This window comes from Glycine max, chromosome 9 (assembly GCF_000004515.6).
Source record: "Glycine max cultivar Williams 82 chromosome 9, Glycine_max_v4.0, whole genome shotgun sequence".
In the NCBI taxonomy this organism is placed as follows: domain Eukaryota; kingdom Viridiplantae; phylum Streptophyta; class Magnoliopsida; order Fabales; family Fabaceae; genus Glycine; species Glycine max.
Genome location: NC_038245.2, coordinates 40,604,583 through 40,624,588, shown reverse-complemented (window position 1 = coordinate 40,624,588; position 20,006 = coordinate 40,604,583). Strand labels below are relative to the sequence as shown.

Sequence of the window (20,006 nt, the reverse complement as noted above, 5' to 3'; positions counted from 1 at the left end):
ATCCAATTAAAATTAAATTAAATTGAATTAAGATGCAAAAAAAGAAGGTAAACCAAATCCAACCCATCCAATTTAATTGGATTGAATTGAAAAATAGATTAAATTTGACTCAACTAGAGACACTTACACCCATCCATATCATTAGCTATAAAAGAAATCAACACATTTATGGAACAGGGACTAAAGTAAATTTTCCAATATTTTATGAATAATAAAATATTTATTTTTGAATTTTTCAAATAATGTAATTAGTCTTATATTCACTTTACACTATTTTATTCATTGTTTTTCTTTCATATATCTCTATATACACACATTACTAAAAACTTGCTTTCCACTATGATTTTCAGAGATTTTTTATGACAATTTTTAATTGTTTTTGAAGCTGTTGTCGTAAAAAGTTAAAATTTTCAGCAATGATTCTCAAATTATCTTAAAAGATTCAATTTTTAAGATGATTTTCTTGAAAAATCGTCTTAAAAAATTTTTCTTTTTTTTAAAAAATGTTTCTATAACAGTTTTTTAAAAAAAATTGTCTTAAAAAATAAATTTTTTAAGACGATTATTTGAAAAATCGTTTTAGAATTTCTTTATTTTTAAAAAAATTAAAAAAATGAAAATTCTAAGATGATTTTTAAAAAATATATAAGATGATTATCCGAAAACGTCTTAAACAATTCTTTCAATAACCGATTTAGAATTTTTTTTTTAAAAAAAATTAAAGGATTCTAAGATGATTTTCTAGAAAAATCATCTTAAAAAAGTAAACTTTTTAATATGATTTTTTAAATAACTGTCTTAGAATTTAAAAAAAATTAAAAAATTAGAGGATTACCTGTCAAATTTCAAATTAGGCAAAAAAAAAAAAAAATGCACATCATTTGTAAAATTAAATTACTCTTCCAATTGCTTTTGTAGGTACGCTAACTGTCCAATATTAGCATTACCTGTTCAAGTCCTTTCATATATGTTTTTTTTTTTTTTTTTTTTCTGATTATGTAATTATTGTTGAATTAGTTACAATTTCATATGCTAACTTCCTTCCACAATCAAAAAGTAAATATTGCTCTTACAACCCTAACGAAATCTAATGGACTATCACAAGTCATAAGACAGTATTTCACAGACCAGTATTGGTATAAAAGTGCAGTGCAGTAAAGGAACTAAATTACTCTTGTATTCTCCAATTATGTAATTTTTGCCAAATTTGTTTTGATCCATCTATTAACTATAAGTAAGTTCCACAGTCACAACACAAGACTGTAATGTATTTTGCGATTAGTATAAACAGAAAAATGGTATGCTATTATAAAAGAACTAAACCAATTCACGCTTGGTATAGGACTAGTTGTAACCTGCTTTCGTTCCTCTACACTGAATTTTTGTAGAAGATAAGCTCTTTAATCCATAGTTCCAGGAGGATTTCCAATTCCTACAAACACAAATTTGAAATATAGTACTATTGAAACAATTATAGAGACCATGTCAATTTATAAAGTGAAAGAAGAAAAGGAACTAACCGACTGCAAGTTGAGGAAAAGCACTGCAACCATCCAATTGGCCCATTACATTTTTCAATCTGTAACAATGTAACACCACTACAGAGAAATGTGCCAGTTCCCAAATAAGTGTTTTAAAAACAAGGTTTTTAATATTGGGATGACAATTTTAGTGTCTTATTCATAAAATCATCTATGTGATGAGATAATGTATAACAAATCTTCACCATTAAACTATATTGAAGTAAAAAGTTCCTAAAATTTTTTTAAAAGAGTAAAAGTTCTTAAAAAAAATTTAAAAGAAAAAAGCTACAATGCTATGTTACTAATGGTAAGATTCAAATCATTATCTTGGAGAACATAACAAGAGTCTCACAAGTTAAAATTCAAACATAAGAATTCAACTTTTTTGGAGTTGAAGCAACTAGTTATAAAGCTATTCCTACAAACCACCTCATCAATGAGTTAAGAAATTTTCGGCGGGCTTTCTATTATGCTGCCATTAAAGCATCCTAAACCTGTAAACTCAACTTTTTTGATATCTTGATATCTGTCTTACGTCAACGACTTTATAAAAAGTCTAATTACTGTCTCACTATTCACAAAGTGAACTCTGCTAAGCTATCAATTTCAACTTTTGAAATCATGTTTTGTTCTTATATATAAAAAATCTTAATGAATACAACAAGCATTACTCGTTGTGATGTCCATGTCCGCCTTTAGGTTGAAGCCTTAAAACACCATTTGGAAGGCTTGTTTCATCAAAAACCTATGAAAAATTCCCACAAACTTATGGCCAAATGAAATTATCAACGAGCGAGCAAACTGTCACTATCTGCTTCTAAACAAGAGTAAGGTAAGAGATACATACTAGTAGAATATGACGAAAGGGTACTTGATAATATGCAGCAAGTGGCCCAACCTTTAAGAATGAGATAAAATCAGTAGCAGAAAAGTAATAACTTTTTTAATGAAATAAATAATATAATTTCAACATCAGCATGTTCAAATCAGAATTGAATCAGATAGTTGATCCATAATCAGTTTCAATAAGCATCTCTCTGTCGAAAACTAAAGTGTGTGTCTAATAGAAAACCTATTCATTGCATACTGTATGGTGAAAACTAACTAACTAACTAACCGATTCCCCACTGAAATTCATGTATGTTTGGGGCTTTGCCAGCAAAATTGGTACTTCACCAATAGTTTGGACACCCACTGCTTCTGCTCATGCTTTTGGGCTTCACATTTCAGCCCAAGAAAGAAGGAAGCAAGTTTGGACACCCAATGTTTTCTTTTTCTTTTTACTTACTTTTTTTTATAACTAGTAGGTGTAATCGGTCGGTCCATTTGTGAGGTAAAGTTATACCTCCAGTTATCAGTCCATATCCAAGAAGGGGGTCGAACCCCAGACCTTGGTAAAAGAATCAAATGTCGAATCACCTGTACCAACAAACTTTGGTTTTTAATTAAATGAAATGCTAAATTATTTTAGTATAATAATTCTTGAGGTGAGTAGAAAATCATTGTGTAATAATTTCATATATTATTATAATTGCTGCTCAATTTTATTTATATAATATAGCTATGAATTATGAAGAGGCTAAAACAGAGGAGTTTGGGAGGAAGCGTGATGGCAATGGAGAAACAATTTTGTTAGTGGAAACATAATCATTTTAACCTTTAATTTCTTTGCCAATAGATGGAATGGAATCAAAACATTGCAAAAGACTTGTTGTAAGAACAGATGGTGATGGATTGTAGATCGTCCATGCATGCATCTGTTCAGTACCGACAGCATACAAGGCAATTACTTGATAAAAATTTAAGTGCACTAGCAGGATCAATTACTGATACCTTAAGTTTCAGTGTTTCCTTAGACACAGTTGTAGGGTGATTGTTCAGAGGCATGTCAACCACTGTTGTTACACCACCTGTTGAAAGTTGAAACAGATCTATTTAATGTATATAAACCAAAATAAATAAGTTATGCATATCAACAACAGTTGCCATAGACAGGGCAACTATCATTAGGAAGAGAGTGAAAAATTATTGAAGTTATCCACTAAGTAACATCAGATGAGGACTGATAAGTCAAAACAAGTTACTGTTTTCTTTGTTTTAAGCTTGAAATCTAGATATACATAAGAAACATAGGAAAAATATATTAAGATTTTCCCTGAAATATCCTATCATATCTCTAAGGTATACTACTAATAAACGAAATGTGTTGATCGATGATAGAGGAAGAAAATCTGCATACCAGCAGCAGCAGCTCTGGTACCAGTATCAAATCCTTCCCACACAGTTCTTCCTGGCTCATTAAAGCATGCTGAATCGATGTATCAATAAAAATGCATAAAAACACTAAACTGGATTTTAGCAGCTTATGTAAGTTATGCAAGATTGAATGATGAATTTCGTTGAGCTATGTAATTGGCATCTTAATGACAGATAAAGAGGCATCTAAATCACAGTTTTATCACATTAATCTGCACCGACATACAAGCTTGTATCCCTGCTGATAAATTAGGACCTCTACAATGACACAATTAACCAAAACCTTTATAGGCAGTAGAATTAACAGCAAAGTATAAAATATTTGATAGATGAACTTAGAATATATAACCCATTTATCATTCATTTTCTCTCTTCTTTTTGAAAAATTAAAGTATCAATCCATGGCAGCAGACAAATAGCTTATGTGACCTTAACCTCCCCTACTAGAGGAAAACTTGAAACAGTGAAAAAGCACTCAGGTAAGCGAGAAATCTACAAAGTAAAAAATGCAATCCAATACTCCATGCACATTTAATAAGATAAAAAAAAAAGTCCAACTAAAAAGCCAATGTTGCAAGTTTTACCACCTTATTGTTTTTGTTTAATTATCTTCATTAGCAAATTAAGCATAGTCAACCAATTAGGAAGAACAAGTTTGAAAACCTGGCTGGCAATCTGCATTTTATAAGTGTGTTTATCTTCATGCACAAACTTGACTTTTCATTATAATAGCACTATAGCAGGCTATAGGGTGAAAATTCAAATACTAATGAATTAAATTAATGTAAAAATGAAATCCAGAGTAGGCAACAATAGAACCCAATCAACACATGACTGATCAATGCTGGTTGGGAATCTACAGGCTAAGCAGCATAATTGACCAATTGGTTCCAAAGAAAAACCACACTTACAAATTAGCATAATCACTAAAAATCACGACATTATTTCAGTTGATTTCTATCATTCTATCACTTGCCAAAGAAACACGATGCTGAAGAATAATTTCTTAAAAGCAAAAGAAAATACAAAGTCAACCAAGTGAAGAAACCATGACACACTCTAAAATAACCAGACAATTCAGAATTCAGATGATCAATGAGCGATTCATTGTAAAGCTGCCGATAAGTTTCTCTGATTTCCTTCCTTTGTTGAGCATTCCTGTGTCCCAATACCAATAGCACCGCTTTCTCATCTGTCCCATATCCTACATCAACTTTCCCATAATCATCATCAACCATCTAATGTGAAAACATAACTCGTACACAAACCATCATAATCCAAGAAAAAAGGACTAACAAATAGAAAAATCATTGACAATACCTCCAATGTCCCATTTACCAAATTCCTACCAATTACTAAGAAAGCATTAAACTTTGTTATAAAATAGTACATTACATTCCTTTGGAATGATAAAACTAAAGAATTTCATAGAATTGCAGAGATAATAATGTTTGTAGAAACCCCATTAGCCCAAAAAACAAAAAATACAAAATTTCAGTTTTTCTAACACCATTCTTGATAACTCAAATCATAACTCAAATTTCAACCAGAACCTGAAGGTGTTTAGCTTGACGATAATGACACCCTGCCAGCATAACCTCACTGTTTTCACTCGTAGCCCTACACAGTCACAAACGTGTTAGTGTTAAAGTTGTAGCTAACGAACACCAAATGAAATAGACAAATATAAAATATGAAAGAAAATAAAAAGACACACTCTTTTGAGGTTCTAGCTTTTCACCTGATTATTTATATACAAGAAGAACAAAATGAGCAAAAAACAAAGAATAATATAAAAAAAGAAAGATTCTGGGAAACAAAAGGGGCAGAGCAAATATGAAGGTACAGTGAAAAAAAAGTGATTTTTATTACCAGGAAAACGAGAGGGCGCATTTCTGGAAGGATAAGGTCTTTGTGTGGTTTATGTAAGTGATTTAGTAATAATTGAGATACTCACCCTTCAACATATTGAAGAAGCTCTTTCTGTTTTGGTGCAACTGCATCTTGATTCCTATCCTATACTATCAGTTCAAGCTCATCTATACCAGCTTCCAGCTTATTAAGCAGTTCAACTTCATGTTCTTTCTTTGATTCAGCTAAACCAGATACAATTAAAGTCTTCCCTTGAAATACAACATAAAAAAACTTGGGAAATTTTAAAAAACTATATACATCCAAATAGTAATTTCATGATAAGGGGTCTTGAATGTTTTATATGTTAGATGACCCAAAAATGAAGAAAAAGAATTACATTTACTTATACAGTTTCAGTGGAATCAATCCATGTTGATAGAAAATATCTTATGTTGCAGACATAGTTATAGCAGCATTATCAAATAGAAGAACACTGAAGCTATCAACAGAAAGCCAAGGTACAAAAAATAACCCCCCCCAAAAAGATATTAGTAGAGTCTTATTCACCAAATCAATGCCCTGAAGAAAAAGAATGCCAAACTATAAAGCAACTTATTATACCCTAGGTCATGCAAAGCGTAGGAAAGGGATTTTGGGCCACAAAAGTGAATGCCGGCTTGGTAGCTGAACAAGTTAGGAAGGCCAAGTCAGAATCAACACTCTAAGGTGTATTTGAAGCTATTAAAAAGAAGCATGTAAATTAAAAAAATAAAATGGTAGTACAGGATTCTAGTAATCACAAACTTCTTAGGCGACTAAATGTCTCAGAGGACACTTTTATCTTTTCTGAGTTACAAAATAAAGATGCCAATGAATTCCAGACAGAAATTTCAGGAAGCTTCCCCTGACTTATCATGTCCTCCAACCACATAACTGCTTCATATTGCCTACCTATGGAGCAAAGACCCCTAATGAGTGAATTGTAACTGTTGGTACAAGGCCAGTATGATTTAATTGACATTTTCTCCAGAAGTTGGCTTGCCTCAAGATACCTTCTCTCACCACAAAGCATTTCCAGCAAAATGCTGTAAGTATCTCTGTCGCCTGTGCAACCGACCTTGCTAGACATCTTGTTCAAGCTCTCGAGTATGGCTGTGGAATTTCCAACATTGCATAGGTTTTTCAAGAGAATATTGTACACTTTAGCAGTTGGTAGACAGTTGACTTTCACCATGTCCTCCTCAATTACCTTGATTGCTTCATCCACTTTACTAACCTTGCACAATGCAGCTACTTTTGCCTCAAAGATAGAATGTGTTGGTTTAAAGCCTCTGACTTGCATTTCAATGATGACTTTATCAGCTTCATCTATCTTACCCTCGCTGTACAGATCAACAGCCATGGCATTATAACTAGCCAAACTAGGAACTGAGCCCTTGATCAAAGCTTCGTGAATCATGCGTTTAGCGCTTTCTATATCTTTACCATCCGAGAGCTGGTCAAGATCAAGTCGGCTATGGCATCGCTTTGGAGCCTTCAGTCCTTTCCTCAAAATTTTACCCAGAATTTCTTCAGCTTCTTCAAATTTTCCAGCATCACATAAAGCATCCAAAAGAGTTCTATAGACCACAATATCCTCACCATTTCCTTTCTGTGAGATCCTCCAAAACATTGAATACAACAAATGGGTGGCCTCATGCAACCTCCTGTCTTGGCACAGTCCCTTCATCAAAATTGCATAACTATCCCTATTAGGGTAGCAACTTTGATAATCCATCTCTTGGAATAATTGCAATGCCAGATCAGAGCGACTCTTTTGACAAAGAGCATACATAAGCAAGTTCAATGCTCGAACCAGAGACCTCACTTCCCAACCACAAGAGCTCTCCACAAAAAGCCGGTGTGCAATTTCAAGCCGGTTCTCCTTGACCATTATCTGCAACATGGTGTTGAAGGATTCTGTCCAATTCACACAGTTAAACCGAGGAATACTCTTATACAGAGAGATTGCTTCATCCACCAGCCCGGCATTCGCATATGTCTTGATAACAGACACAAAAACAGAATCTTTGCATTCACATGAATCCTCTTTCATCTGCTCAATCACATCCCTCATCTCATTGAGTCTCCCTGATGTTCCAAGGATGCTGATCATGGTGGCATAAACAGGACCATTGTGGTAGTAATTGGGGTACCTGGATTTGGCTTCATTGAAAATGTTAAGAGCCTTTAATGGATTCTTTTGGGTTTTTATAATTTGAGAGAGGTAGGTTGGTGTCAACACTCTTGGCCATCTTATGCTCATGAAACTTTGAACACAAAACACTAACTAATCTGAAACTACTCTCTCTCTCTCTCTCTCTCTCAATATGCTTAAAACACTTCAGCTTGATAAAAATAAGTTCTTCTGATGCAAACACACAAAAAACAATCACAAACCAGAATTAAAAAAAATCAGTTAGATACAAAAAAAAAAACTAATTAAGCTTAACTGCAATGAAACTGAATTGTGATAAATTGGGGGGAAACAAAATAAAAATGTGATTTTTTTTGCAAATGAAAAGAATAAAGACCTCAATAGTGGTGTTTGAATTGGAGCAAGGTTTTGTCTTTTGCCTTCAATTAGGGAACTTGAGCAACAAATGATTGGTGGGTGGGTTCGAAGTTGAACTCAGAAGTATGGAAGCTGAAGGAGTAACAGCGTGAATGAAGAACCGCTGAAGAAGAAGGCGAAGGAATGGGCCAATTGGATCGCTTGGAGCTATCAATATGGGCCACGTTACGTGGGCTTAGCCCAAAAGCGCACATCTAGAGTGGGTTGCCCCAATCTCATGGGTATTATTTAATGCACTTCATTATTTGCTTTGGTGCACTCTAAACGTATTACGGAATGGACAATTTATAATGTAAAATTGTATTATGGATTACCCAATACGTAATGTACTTATGATGCATCAAAGCAAAAATAAAAGTTGTGTTAAAAAATTACCCAATCTCACATAGCATGAGTTTCTCACTTTTATTATCTTTTCATACTCCACTTTTTTTTTTTTTTTATTTACAAAAATACTCAACAGAGATACACAATGAAAACTAGTTCTATTGTGTATATCATAATAATGGAAATTAGTTTCCACCTTATCAGCAACACACACACAAAAAAAGAAGAGAGGGGTGTAAAGAGAGAAACAGAATAGAAAAAAAAAAAGTAATGAGGGGAGGCTAAAAATGGGGTGAGAAAATCATGGTCCTACCTTGATTAGAGAAGGCCCCCTCCAAGAGAAAACAGTGTAGTTATAACAATTGTTATATGTGAAATTGCCACAACCTCCAAAGACATGGCAGTGTCATAAGACAGAAAAAATACTTACATGTCGAATTCTGAAAATAACTAATACAATATTCACCACTGATGATTACAACGACAATTGTCACATATTTGCAAAAATTAATGCGCAAATCTCTGGATACAAATTAGCACGTCTAAAATCTTATTACTAATTAATATTGTGTTTGAATTAATTTTATATCCAAGGTAGAATAATTTAATTAAAAACTATTTCAAAAATAAGTGTTTATCTTAAAATAGTGTTATTTTAAATATGCACTAAATAAATTATTCAAATTCAAATATAAGGAAAGATATAGTTGGAAGTCCCATTTGATTTGGCTAATGTTGAGTTATTGACCGCTGCCCCATCTTGAGTTATATGTGAAAAATTGACAAATCAATTTCTATTGCCTGCCAAATTAGACCATATAAGATATTATATACAAATAATAAAAAAATACTATGATATTAGGCGGAACCTATTCGAATTTGAGAATATGGAAGCAATGTGAAATTTCTTTTCTTTTTATGTTCTTTTGCTTGGGGGGTCCATGATTATATATATGTGGTCCAAAGTGAGATCGACCTTGTTGTAGGTAAAGCCTGTTCTTAATAGCTCCAGTTATTAGTAGTGCCATGTGCAAAAAGGCCAAATTAACCCGAGTTATTGTGTGCTTCTCTAGAATTCAATTAGGTAAAAAACCACAGGCAAAGATGAGAACACAGAACTGCTTTTTTTATGATAACTCCTTTGTCAGGGACCCTTGATTTTTTTTTTTTTTTATGATAACTCCTTTGTCATTTCCAAATTAAATTATGAAGATATAATCACATCATATATTTAGAAAAAAGAGAAAAGGGTGAGAAAAATAGGATCCTTCAGGTACTCAATCATTACTTCAAGTCATTAAGCATATATTACTACTCAAGTATTGCAAGTGTTAACTTTTTTTTTTTTTTATCAGTCTCATTAGAGAGGCCCCATTAAACATATCTAGAAGCTCACTGATTCACTAACCACAAGTTCCTTTGGTTTTAAAAATGAAGGCAAGCCATATATACGTGAGTAAAACCAGTTATTTATTTGGAGGTTTTGAACACTCAGTTTCAAATTCATCACAAGCTTTTCTCCCCCTCTCTGCAGTGTGTCTTCTTGTCTCTTATAAGTTATAATAGAAGTTAATAACTGATCCACTAAAAATTAATAAAAAATATTGACAATATGTAGAATCTATATTATATTATGTTATATATAGGAGAAATTTTCAGAACTTTTTGTTTCGTCGATTTTTTTTTACTTATTTGGCTATAATTAAGTAATTAACACAATTTTTATTTGTATTATTAATGTTTCTTAGATTTTTAACATCAGTATTCCACGATGAGAATTTTTGCTAGGAGATCCACCGTGTTTCAATCAGAAGATACTTATAAAAACAAAAACAGAAATAGGAAAATCAACAATTTTATAAGAATTTAATATTTATATACTTGTAAAACAGTTTTATAGTGTCATTCAATCATAAATTAATTTAAATTAATTATTTAAAAATTAATAAATTTATGATATATGATGAGTTATAATTAAAAACATTTTATCATAACCTTTTTACCATTTTATAATGCTACACATGATTTATAACTGAATATTGAATAACAATGTAAAAAGAATAATGACATATCCTTCAAGAAATCTTTCCCATAACTTATAAAAAATATTAAATAAAAGTATATATATTTAGTATATCTTCGAATAAAATGTGTTCAATATTTATCATACAAGATAAATAAGAGAATTACTAAGAAGATATTGAATTAAAATTTAAAGTTATTCATCTAAAATATCTTTATATTTTGAATATATTTTAATTTAATTCCGAAGTTATTTGACGCATTGAATGAATTACTGTGATGGAAATGGGTAGTAATGCATAAAATAATAAGAGAAAATTAATGGGCACACAGTAACCTTGCATGCAAGCAATATGTAACTCAATGTTGGAAAGCCTTAACGACAAAGAGAGCCTCTAACTTCCACACGGTAAGTTCTAAAGTCAAGATAGCAATGAATACACTCTCTCTCACACCCCATTAATACCAATTGCATATCTCATTCTCACAGTTCTGTTTCCAAGTCCAGAAAACTGATCGAATTTGCATTGATCAATCAAGAAAAATTCATCCTAGTGTGCATAAATATGCATATATGATATGGAGTACTAAATATAATACAAGGTGGGAGAATGAGGGTGTGGGGAATGTCGCCTTGGCTCGAGAGAGATATATGCATGATGTGTCCATGCATTCACCAATGAATCAAATGATATTATATCAGTTTGAATTGTGAATGTTTTCTCGGACCAGGCTTCATTCCCCTCACTCCCTCCTCTCTCGCTAGCTAGATCTTCTTTTAATTCTTTTGCTCATCATGCTGCATATGTTACGTGTAATGTATTCATGCACACTCTCTTTCCTATTCCCAATCTCTTAAATTTTCATATATATATATATATATATATATATGGTAAACTGAATATCAAGAACCAGTGATGTATACCAAATTTGGAGATGCGTGCTTGGTATGTACTATATATTCTTTATTTATTTCTCCTCTCATTATTATTGCTGAAAGGCATATAAACTTAATTAGGCTGAAGCTATAGCCTATATATAAATTTTTTTTTGGGGGGAGGTGTAAACTGTAATCTGTAATGTCATAGAATCATTGCCACACAGCTTCAGAAAAATCATTGCTTATATATTGAGGAATGGATGGAAATTAAAGATGAGAATGAGAATGGCAGGTAGATAATTGCTGGTGTTGTATTCTTACTAAGATCTTAAAAAGTTATCTGTGATGATTAAGATTTCGGCCGTAATGTCAAGATGTTAGGGATCTTTATAATCAATTAGGGTCATATCAATGTATTTTTCTACAATGTATGCATCGACACAAATTACAACCGCAATTTAAAATCTTGCTTCTTACAAATGGGTTTTGCTATTTGTTTAATAATAAGTGTATGATGAATGTGAAGAATCCGAATTTGCTCAAAATTTGGATCGTAAGCTACCCAAAAGTCTATCACTCATGAAGTCAATGCAACCGAGGGAGGCCTCATGTTGAAATCAAGATAGTTGATAGCACAAAACAAAACTAGTTCTAGCTAGGTTCTAAGAGAAATACCCGATGAGGAAAGGAAATTATGGTGGAATGCATCTTTTACTCTTTTAACATTATATTTTATCGTTGTCCACGAGTTGTTTTGTGTGTGTGAGAGAGATATTTAATCGTTGTGAGATCATTCTGGTTCCTCCTAATGTTAGTGCGGTTCCGTATTTGTTAGTGTAAAGCAAAATAGCAATATGGTTGTGTTTCAAAACAATTTATTAACACAGGTAAACTTTAACTATTCATTGGGTCAAATTGGTAATTTGACTAGTGAGTTTATGAGAATATCACGTGTCATATTATTTTTAAAATTGTAATTAGTAATTGCAAGTTCAAGGAATACACAACAACAAATGTCATGTTTCTTATTTATTTTGTTTATATATATATATATATATAGAGTGGCGGAAGCCAATTGAGGCTGGTCCAAAATAGGGTTGAATTTAATTTTTTATTGTTTTTTATCATTGTCTCTTATATATTCAACTTCAAATCTACTATACAACTATTATAAGAATAGACAGATTCAAACCTTTCATTAACTCGTCTTCTTGTATCCATAATAAAAGTCACCTTAAAATTATATAAGAGAGATTGAGATATCTTAAAAGACTTTTATTTCTCAATGACATTGTATTTTCAATAATCACATTTTAAAGAAAATTATAATAAAAAAATTATTATGAGAACATTTAAAAATACGTTTGGCTAGATTTTAATATTCTTAAGAATATTTTTCAATTTTAAAATAGTTACAATAAAGTATAAGAGTTGGAACTGTAGTTATAATTATGTTAAATAATAATTTTTTTTACATTTTCATGGGAATAACATTTTCATCCTTCATCTTAAAAATATAAATGACTTATAGCATCTTTGGTTATGTGCTTTCGTCTTTCTGACCCACCTCAAGCATAAACTAATATACATAGCTTTTGCGTATATTTACCACATATTGAATCCACATTTTTTAATATTTTGTTCCAAACACCAACTTAAATCATGTTATAACTATTGTTTTAGGAATAAATAATATATATATATATATATATATATATATATATATATATATATATATATATATATATATATATATATATATATATGTATATATAAACTCATAACAAGAGTAAGAATACTACATTTTCAAATTTACATTTCTTAGGAATGAATTTATAATTGTTGAAACAAGCACACTTTTAATTTAAAAAATTCTTATTAATATATTTCTAACTTTACAAAATAAAATTTATTTTAACCTTTTAAAATGAAAATAGAATAAATTAGAAACGAATGTTTTTTTAAGAAACACCTTCTTACTATATTAAAAATTAGTGAAAACTTTTAAAACTTTAAAGATTAAATATATTTTTTTATAGTATTGAGAATTACACTCCAAAGAATTTACTCCCAAAAATCTTGTAAAAAATCTAAGAAACTCCGCCACACGATAGCAATTAAGGCATTCCGATCTTAACCCCTAAGAAAAGAATCGAAAAAACAAAATCTTGACTGCAAGAAAACAATAAAGACTCATAAATTCATAATCATCCCCAGCAAGAAAAAAAGAAAATCGCAAAGGCAGAGCAAGAACACAACACAAGACATCGAAGCAGAAGAAGACATGGGGTTGCAGTGGCTGATTCTCACCTACGTGGTCGCAACCGAAGCTGCGGTGGCAATTCTGCTAACCCTTCCCACGCCCAAACTCCTGAGGAACCGTTTCGCCTCTCTCGTTTCCCTCATTCTTCAACCCGCGCTTTTCATTGTACCCTTTGCAGGGTTCCACCTCTTAGGTACGATTTTCTCTCTTTTCCTCAAATGGGTTTCTTTAATTTCATCTTCCAACAACTGGGTTTGCCTCAAAATAATTTCTTTTTTACTTTTGGATTGGTGGGTAGGTGGTCGTCAATTGTTGTAACTGCTCTTTATTTTGGGGTTTATGGATGATCACCCATCTGGGTGTCTCTTGATAGTGAAAATTTTGAATCTTTCTCACTTTCTCTTTGAGATGGATTGTTCTGAAAGTTAGATTGGGAGCTTCGAAAAGGCTTATAAGAGGGTTTTTTTTTAAAAAATTTTGGTTGTGTCTTGTGTGCTATTAGTTCTGTTCATGTGGAGATCGATTGAGTAATTGTGTGTAATCTACTGTTGGTTTTCCTGAATTTTGATCTATGGTTGTTTGTAGATTTATACTGGAAAAATGAGCATCGCTTGATGTGTACCTCTGAAGTTTGTACTGCTGCAGAGAGAGATCGATATGAGAAATCTGTAAGTATTTTCTATGGATGTCAAGATGGCTTAATTGGGGAGTTTATATTTTGCATTGTAAATTGTGGTCACCGAGTGTGTTTATACTTTATATAACTTTTGATTGTTTTGGACTTTTGGTTGATACTGAGAAGGATGGTTTCATGATTTGAGGAATATTGGTTTCAAATTTAGAACAATCTTGTGAATATTGGATGCAAATATAACTTTTGAAGCTATTGGTAATTGGTAATAAAACATTTTGCAGCATGATTTACATTGTTAGCAAGTCTGGATTGTAGGGTATGGGTCTTACTCATGGGTAGTTTCTGAAAGCAGCTTTCAATGTGAGCATATCATGATTTTTTTCATACAATTTTCACACATTTTTTTTCATAATTTCTGTGTTTAACCATGCTACCATTTCGCATTGATGGTGGACATAACTTATTGTTAAACCTTCGCTTACACTCATCAATACAAAATACCTACTTCATTAATACTTTTCTTGGGATATTGTTGATTATTTTTGGGGTTCCTCCTTTACAATTTAGAAGTATGTCCTTGAATGAATGAACCTTTTGGATCCTTTCTTTTTTGCGAGATGAGAACGGAGGATGAAGAAATGAATGAAGGGTTGAGAATATAAAATAGATTGTGGTCTGAGTTGTAAAAATATTAAAATTATATTATTATTAAGCAAATGGATTGTAAATCCTCATTTTTGTTTATGTGGAAATGGTGATTTTAGGTGTTAGAAACTGAACATATTAGCTGAGCTTTTCCCAGCATTTGGCTTGTATGATTTTTATTTCAGGCTGAGTTGGTCTTGTCTGGCCATGTTTATTAACAAGCATGAGCATAATAAGATGTTGTAATAGCATGGACTTTTAAAATAAATAGGAACAATTGTATCTTAATCAGCTTATCAAATTGAAAGGATAAGTAAATATATGTCAACATATTAAAACACACTCAATGACACTTCAGTCATCATTTATATTTTATATAATGTTTAAGACGGAACTTTACTGTTTATGAAAGTAAAATGACATATTGCTTTTTATTCCAACCTTATGGTAGAATCATCAATTGCAAAAAACTGTAAATGATAATAGAATAATATATGATAAATTTGTTATTAAAAAAATCAGGAAGGAATTAAACTTTGCTAATTGTTAATAGATTGACAAGTGTACTAATTTTATCACAAGTACTAAAGATTAAAACGAAAGACTGAGTGTTGAGTTCACATAGACTTTGTTTGTACTTGCGTTTGTAAATATCTAATTTGTAAGCAATAGAAGAAATAGAAGAGGAAAGAAATTGTAAATATGAAATTTGAGGTTAAAGGGCAAAAGAAAAATATAATAAGAAGATTAAACAATAGTTTAAATGCACGAGATGAGTTCAAAATGTGATAATGTTGGGGCCTAGCATGTCTAATTACCTTTGATGCATTATTAATGTTTTCTCTATTAACTGCTTTCCTAATTTCTACCCACATCTACTAATATGCTCAACCATGTGATCTCTCATGATGAAGAACCTAATTTATGTATTATCTCTCCCAAATCCCTTTGCAAAGATGGAATCATAAACAACATTAGGTATAAAGATGTATGCAGAGGCACAATAAAGTCACTCTATCCCTAGCAATGCAATGTTGAGATGTCCTTTCCTAGTTCTTTAGACATTATCATTTTTCAACGACTAACCCCTAAAAACAGATGCATGGATGATCAAATCACACAATAACAATGAAAAACAGAAAAGAACAATAAAAATTGAAATTGTATTAATAGATAAGAAGAACAGTTACATTACTAGGGGCTTTGGCTACTAAGCTCCAACTGAGGAGAGGCTTTACACTTTAGAGGCTAATGGAAGAAGGGAGTGGATGACTAGTAGTAAGAAAAGGGAAATGGCTAAGGAAAGAGGGTTTTTCCCAAAGGATAAACCTAAGACTTTTGATAGTTCTGAGACTCGGTGTATTTTTTTCTTATGTTTCCTCCTTATATAGGGACTCGCGCTAAGCGCGCCTTTGGACTTCGTTGTGGGCTTTTCTATGCGCTAAGTCTGGATGGCGCGCTAAGCGAGCTATCCACTTCTTCAATTTTTCTTCAAAGTTTTTTTTTTCCAGTTTTTGCATCAATTTTTCCTCTAAAGCAGTTCAAATCTTCTTCTTTTGAATTCTGTTAATAAAAAATAGTAAATATGTTAATTTCTTCATTATTTCCTTAAAAATAATAATAAAGTAAAAAAATTACACCCATTTATTAGCCAAAATTGACTATCAAATCAAATTAGCTCATATTTCGCAGTTATCATTAATCTTGGGTGAGACAACATTTTTATTAGAAAAAAGCAACTGTGATTGATAAGGTTGTACTTTCTCAAAATGAAATTATCAAATATTTTGGTGATCTGAAAAATTCATATGTTTTCTTTGGCATTTTAAGCAATGTGTTAAAAAATGCACCTAAGCAGGTGATTGAAGTGCTCAGACCATAAATTGGTTGTGTCCTTGGTTTGAATATCAATATTATCTTGTTCGACAAAAAAAATAATAATGGAATCATGGCTTGAAGGTTAGGTTTGATATTAAAACATTAATTTTAAGGATCTTGACGAGAGTTACTAAACTCATGCTGATTGGGTCAAAGCATAATGCTTTGGTTTGGTGGTAGTGTGGTTCAGAATGCAAAAGAGAAGATGAATATAGCAATGTATATACCATGACATTTACAAGTAAATTAAATGAGTATGGATTGTGTGTCATGTCCCCAGAATGCTATTTGTTATTGAATTTAGTAGCACAATCAGAAACTCTACTGCTATACCATCTTAAATTTTCACAATCAGCACTCTTGTAAGGTTGTGAGATTGTGAACTTTATGTGAGAAGATGAAGTTTTGTTTGATACCCATGCATGTTTTAGCTTTTAAGGGGGGGAAACAATAATTTTTCTTTATTGGACCAAAGCATGTTTTCTATATTGTTTGAACTCCATTACTCTTGGATGAGATGTTTCTGTTCATGATTTCAAAGTCCCACATTCATGGTTATTAAACTCTTGAGTTAACTCACTAACTCTTATGAGTTTACGAGTCCACTTATCCTCTGTGAGTTGATTCATGAGTAAACTCTTTTTTTAGTAGAATCTGGATAGACTCTATAAATTCTAAGTAAATTCGGTAGACTCTTGAGTTTACCACCGAGTCAACAAATTAGCAAGTTGAAAAAATTAGACTAAAATGTAAGTCATTTTGAGTTATTTTTTGTCTGTTTAGTATTCAACATACCTTCATTTTGTGTGTTATTCCCGAATAAAAAAATTCTTACCTTTAACAACATCAAACTCTTATTTTCTAATAACATCAAACCGTCAATGGGAATGATCTACCACTACTATAACATCTGTTAGTTATTATCTATTAGTGATACATTATTAGACTTGATTATTTAAGTATTATGAAATTTATGATTTATTATTTTATTTTATTATATTGTTGAAATGTTTAATTAGTATGTTATTTATAGATATTTTGTTATTATTTTTATATGAAGTGGACTCTTATGAGCCTACGAGTTGAGTCCACGAGTCGAGTTTATGAAACTCTCATAAGTTTAGGTAAACTCTCGACTTTGATAACCTTGCCCACATTTTGTAGTGCGGTGTGAGAGATATATAACATGATAGAGCTTTGAGTTAACCTGTGATGTGAGAGGAACTGCTCAGAACTCTGACTCAACCGGTTCATTAAATGTCATCCAACTCTGGATTAATCAGATGAGTTTCAACAAATCCACACCAGACCGTTTATGTTTCTGGTCTATTAGATGGTTCAAACTGGTTTATTGGTTGAGATCAGTCTGAGCCGTGCTTTATAAACCTTTTGAGATGCTTTCTCATCCAAAAATATTATATCATCGATGGTTGGAACAAAAAAAAAAAAAGAATTGACCAGATTCCTAAATGAAATATGGCATAGGAGTGGAGATATTATTGGGTAAATGTTCTTTCTTGCACTCCTAATAGAAGCCATAGAGGGTGTAATTGCTTCCATTCCTATCTTCCCTATCATTGCCATGTCACTGATGTTAGGCACATCAAATAAAGCTAATGATGTTTTGGAATATTCGGAAATGCTTTTTTTTAAACTTCCAGCCTCCTTCTGGCCCAAATGATTCTTGACATTTGAAATTTATGTAGCATACACAAAACTTTTGGTTTGAATTTTGAACTTTATTGTTGGGGTTCTTTCGGTTAAATTGAACTAACAACATCACATGTTTCCTTTAGGCTTACTTTATTTGAAAATATGAATTGTCATTTCTCTCTCCTTGCTAAATAAAATACTTCACATTGTTGACTACTTGACTCATTGACCATTTATTGGTGTTGCACAGATATACAAAGCTCAGAGGAATGTAATACTGTGTGTTACAGCATGTCTTCTCTACTGGTAAAGTAACAATTTTGCAATGGAATCTCTTTGTCCTTTAGGAATGCAATGGACTTATCTGTCTTTGATCCTGTTTGGATAAAGTTCTCTATAAGTACTTTTCGAGAAAGAAAATAAGAAGATGGAGTATATTAGACTTCTTGCATAAGCTAAAATATTATGCACTTCAATTAACTTTTTATAACTTTTTCCAAAGTTGAGGTGCATAAGCTGATTTTAACTTTATGAAAGAATTTTTTTTTTCCTTCTAAAAGTGCTTATGGAGCCTTACAATGTAACTCCATCTCAATGAATGCATGTCGATGTGGTGACAGGTCTATCAGCCGCATTTGCAAGTATCAGAAGGAAATCCAGAGTCTGGAGGAAGTGGAGAAGAGAATCAAGGCCCAGTAGATTCTTTTAGTCATGATTAGTGGATTGAGGCTACTTTAGTTGAGTCTAGTAGGGACATGCCAACATGATGTACCAAATTATAGAGTGTGATATACTCATGTGATTCAGTTCTAGACTTTCAAATTCCAATCTTTCTTTATCATACTGTTTGGATCTGCTCTTGACTTGTATGTTGTTTAATGGCTTTTAGCCTATATCACTGAAATATTTTTCTTTTTTATATCTAAAAAAGGCTATATCCAATGGAAAAAGACAACCATGGTTTGTAGAGAATATGTATATATATTCAGCACTAGATTGCCTTGAAAAAATCATGGTAGAAAAAACACACGTTGATGGCTACGTGATCGACAGGCTGGCTTAAGTGTAATGCAGTTTAAAGCTTAAATTTTAAGTTTAACAATAAAAAATATTTGCTATAAGTTTTTCAAAATTAAAAAGTTCATATATGTTGACAAAAAAAATCCGATTTATAACCTTTTTATTTAAAGTAAAGGAAAAAAAGATCACTCTCAAATTTTACTCTAGGCTTTGCTGTCCATCCAAATATGCTTGTAGTTTAGGAGTTTTCAGTTTTCACTCCCTCGATTTTTCTGCTTGTTACTTGAAGCTTATTTAGCACAAAATTTTGCTTCTCTTAAAATCTAAATTATTTTTCAATGTGACAGCAAAAGGTATAGGTGGAATTGCATTTAGGATTAATAGACTATCATTGCCATTGTGTTTCTAAATTAAATAAACTAAGTGATTGACAGGAT

The 20,006-nt window shown here is 31.8% G+C and overlaps 3 protein-coding genes and 1 non-coding gene across 14 annotated transcripts; 2 read left to right on the top strand and 2 right to left on the bottom strand.

Annotated features, from left to right (window-relative positions):
- Window positions 1-1,195: 1,195 nt before the first annotated feature.
- On the bottom strand, window positions 1,196-8,360 carry LOC100803568 (pentatricopeptide repeat-containing protein At1g05600). Of its 11 annotated transcripts, XM_041004994.1 has the most exons (6): window positions 3,763-8,344; window positions 3,357-3,433; window positions 2,371-2,421; window positions 2,195-2,268; window positions 1,521-1,579; window positions 1,196-1,432 (listed from the first exon to the last, which is right to left on the bottom strand). In XM_041004994.1, the coding sequence occupies exon 1, from the start codon at window positions 7,936-7,938 to the stop codon at window positions 6,430-6,432; it is 1,509 nt and encodes a 502-aa protein (XP_040860928.1). In that variant the 5' UTR covers window positions 7,939-8,344; the 3' UTR covers window positions 1,196-1,432; window positions 1,521-1,579; window positions 2,195-2,268; window positions 2,371-2,421; window positions 3,357-3,433; window positions 3,763-6,429. The 11 variants fall into 11 exon arrangements, with proteins under 11 accessions (XP_040860928.1, XP_040860925.1, XP_040860919.1 ...); XM_041004991.1 differs by having other exon boundaries at window positions 1,521-2,268; window positions 2,641-8,344; XM_041004985.1 differs by having other exon boundaries at window positions 1,521-2,268; window positions 3,357-8,344.
- Window positions 1,401-5,017, bottom strand: LOC121172851 (allantoinase). Its single transcript, XM_041005494.1, has 6 exons — window positions 4,849-5,017; window positions 3,763-3,831; window positions 3,357-3,433; window positions 2,869-2,942; window positions 1,521-1,579; window positions 1,401-1,432 (listed from the first exon to the last, which is right to left on the bottom strand). The coding sequence occupies exons 1-6, from the start codon at window positions 5,015-5,017 to the stop codon at window positions 1,401-1,403; spliced, it is 480 nt and encodes a 159-aa protein (XP_040861428.1).
- A 2,850-nt stretch (window positions 8,361-11,210) lies between the features above and the next one.
- On the top strand, window positions 11,211-11,346 carry MIR166T (microRNA MIR166t). The gene has a single exon (NR_126727.1). It is a non-coding gene; the product is annotated as a microRNA MIR166t (primary transcript).
- Window positions 11,347-13,625: 2,279 nt separating this feature from the next.
- Window positions 13,626-19,494, top strand: LOC100500288 (uncharacterized). The gene is made up of 4 exons (NM_001248945.2): window positions 13,626-13,932; window positions 14,325-14,407; window positions 18,800-18,855; window positions 19,170-19,494. Exons 1-4 carry the CDS (start codon window positions 13,761-13,763, stop codon window positions 19,246-19,248), a joined length of 390 nt encoding a protein of 129 aa, NP_001235874.1. The 5' UTR covers window positions 13,626-13,760; the 3' UTR covers window positions 19,249-19,494.
- Window positions 19,495-20,006: the final 512 nt, after the last annotated feature.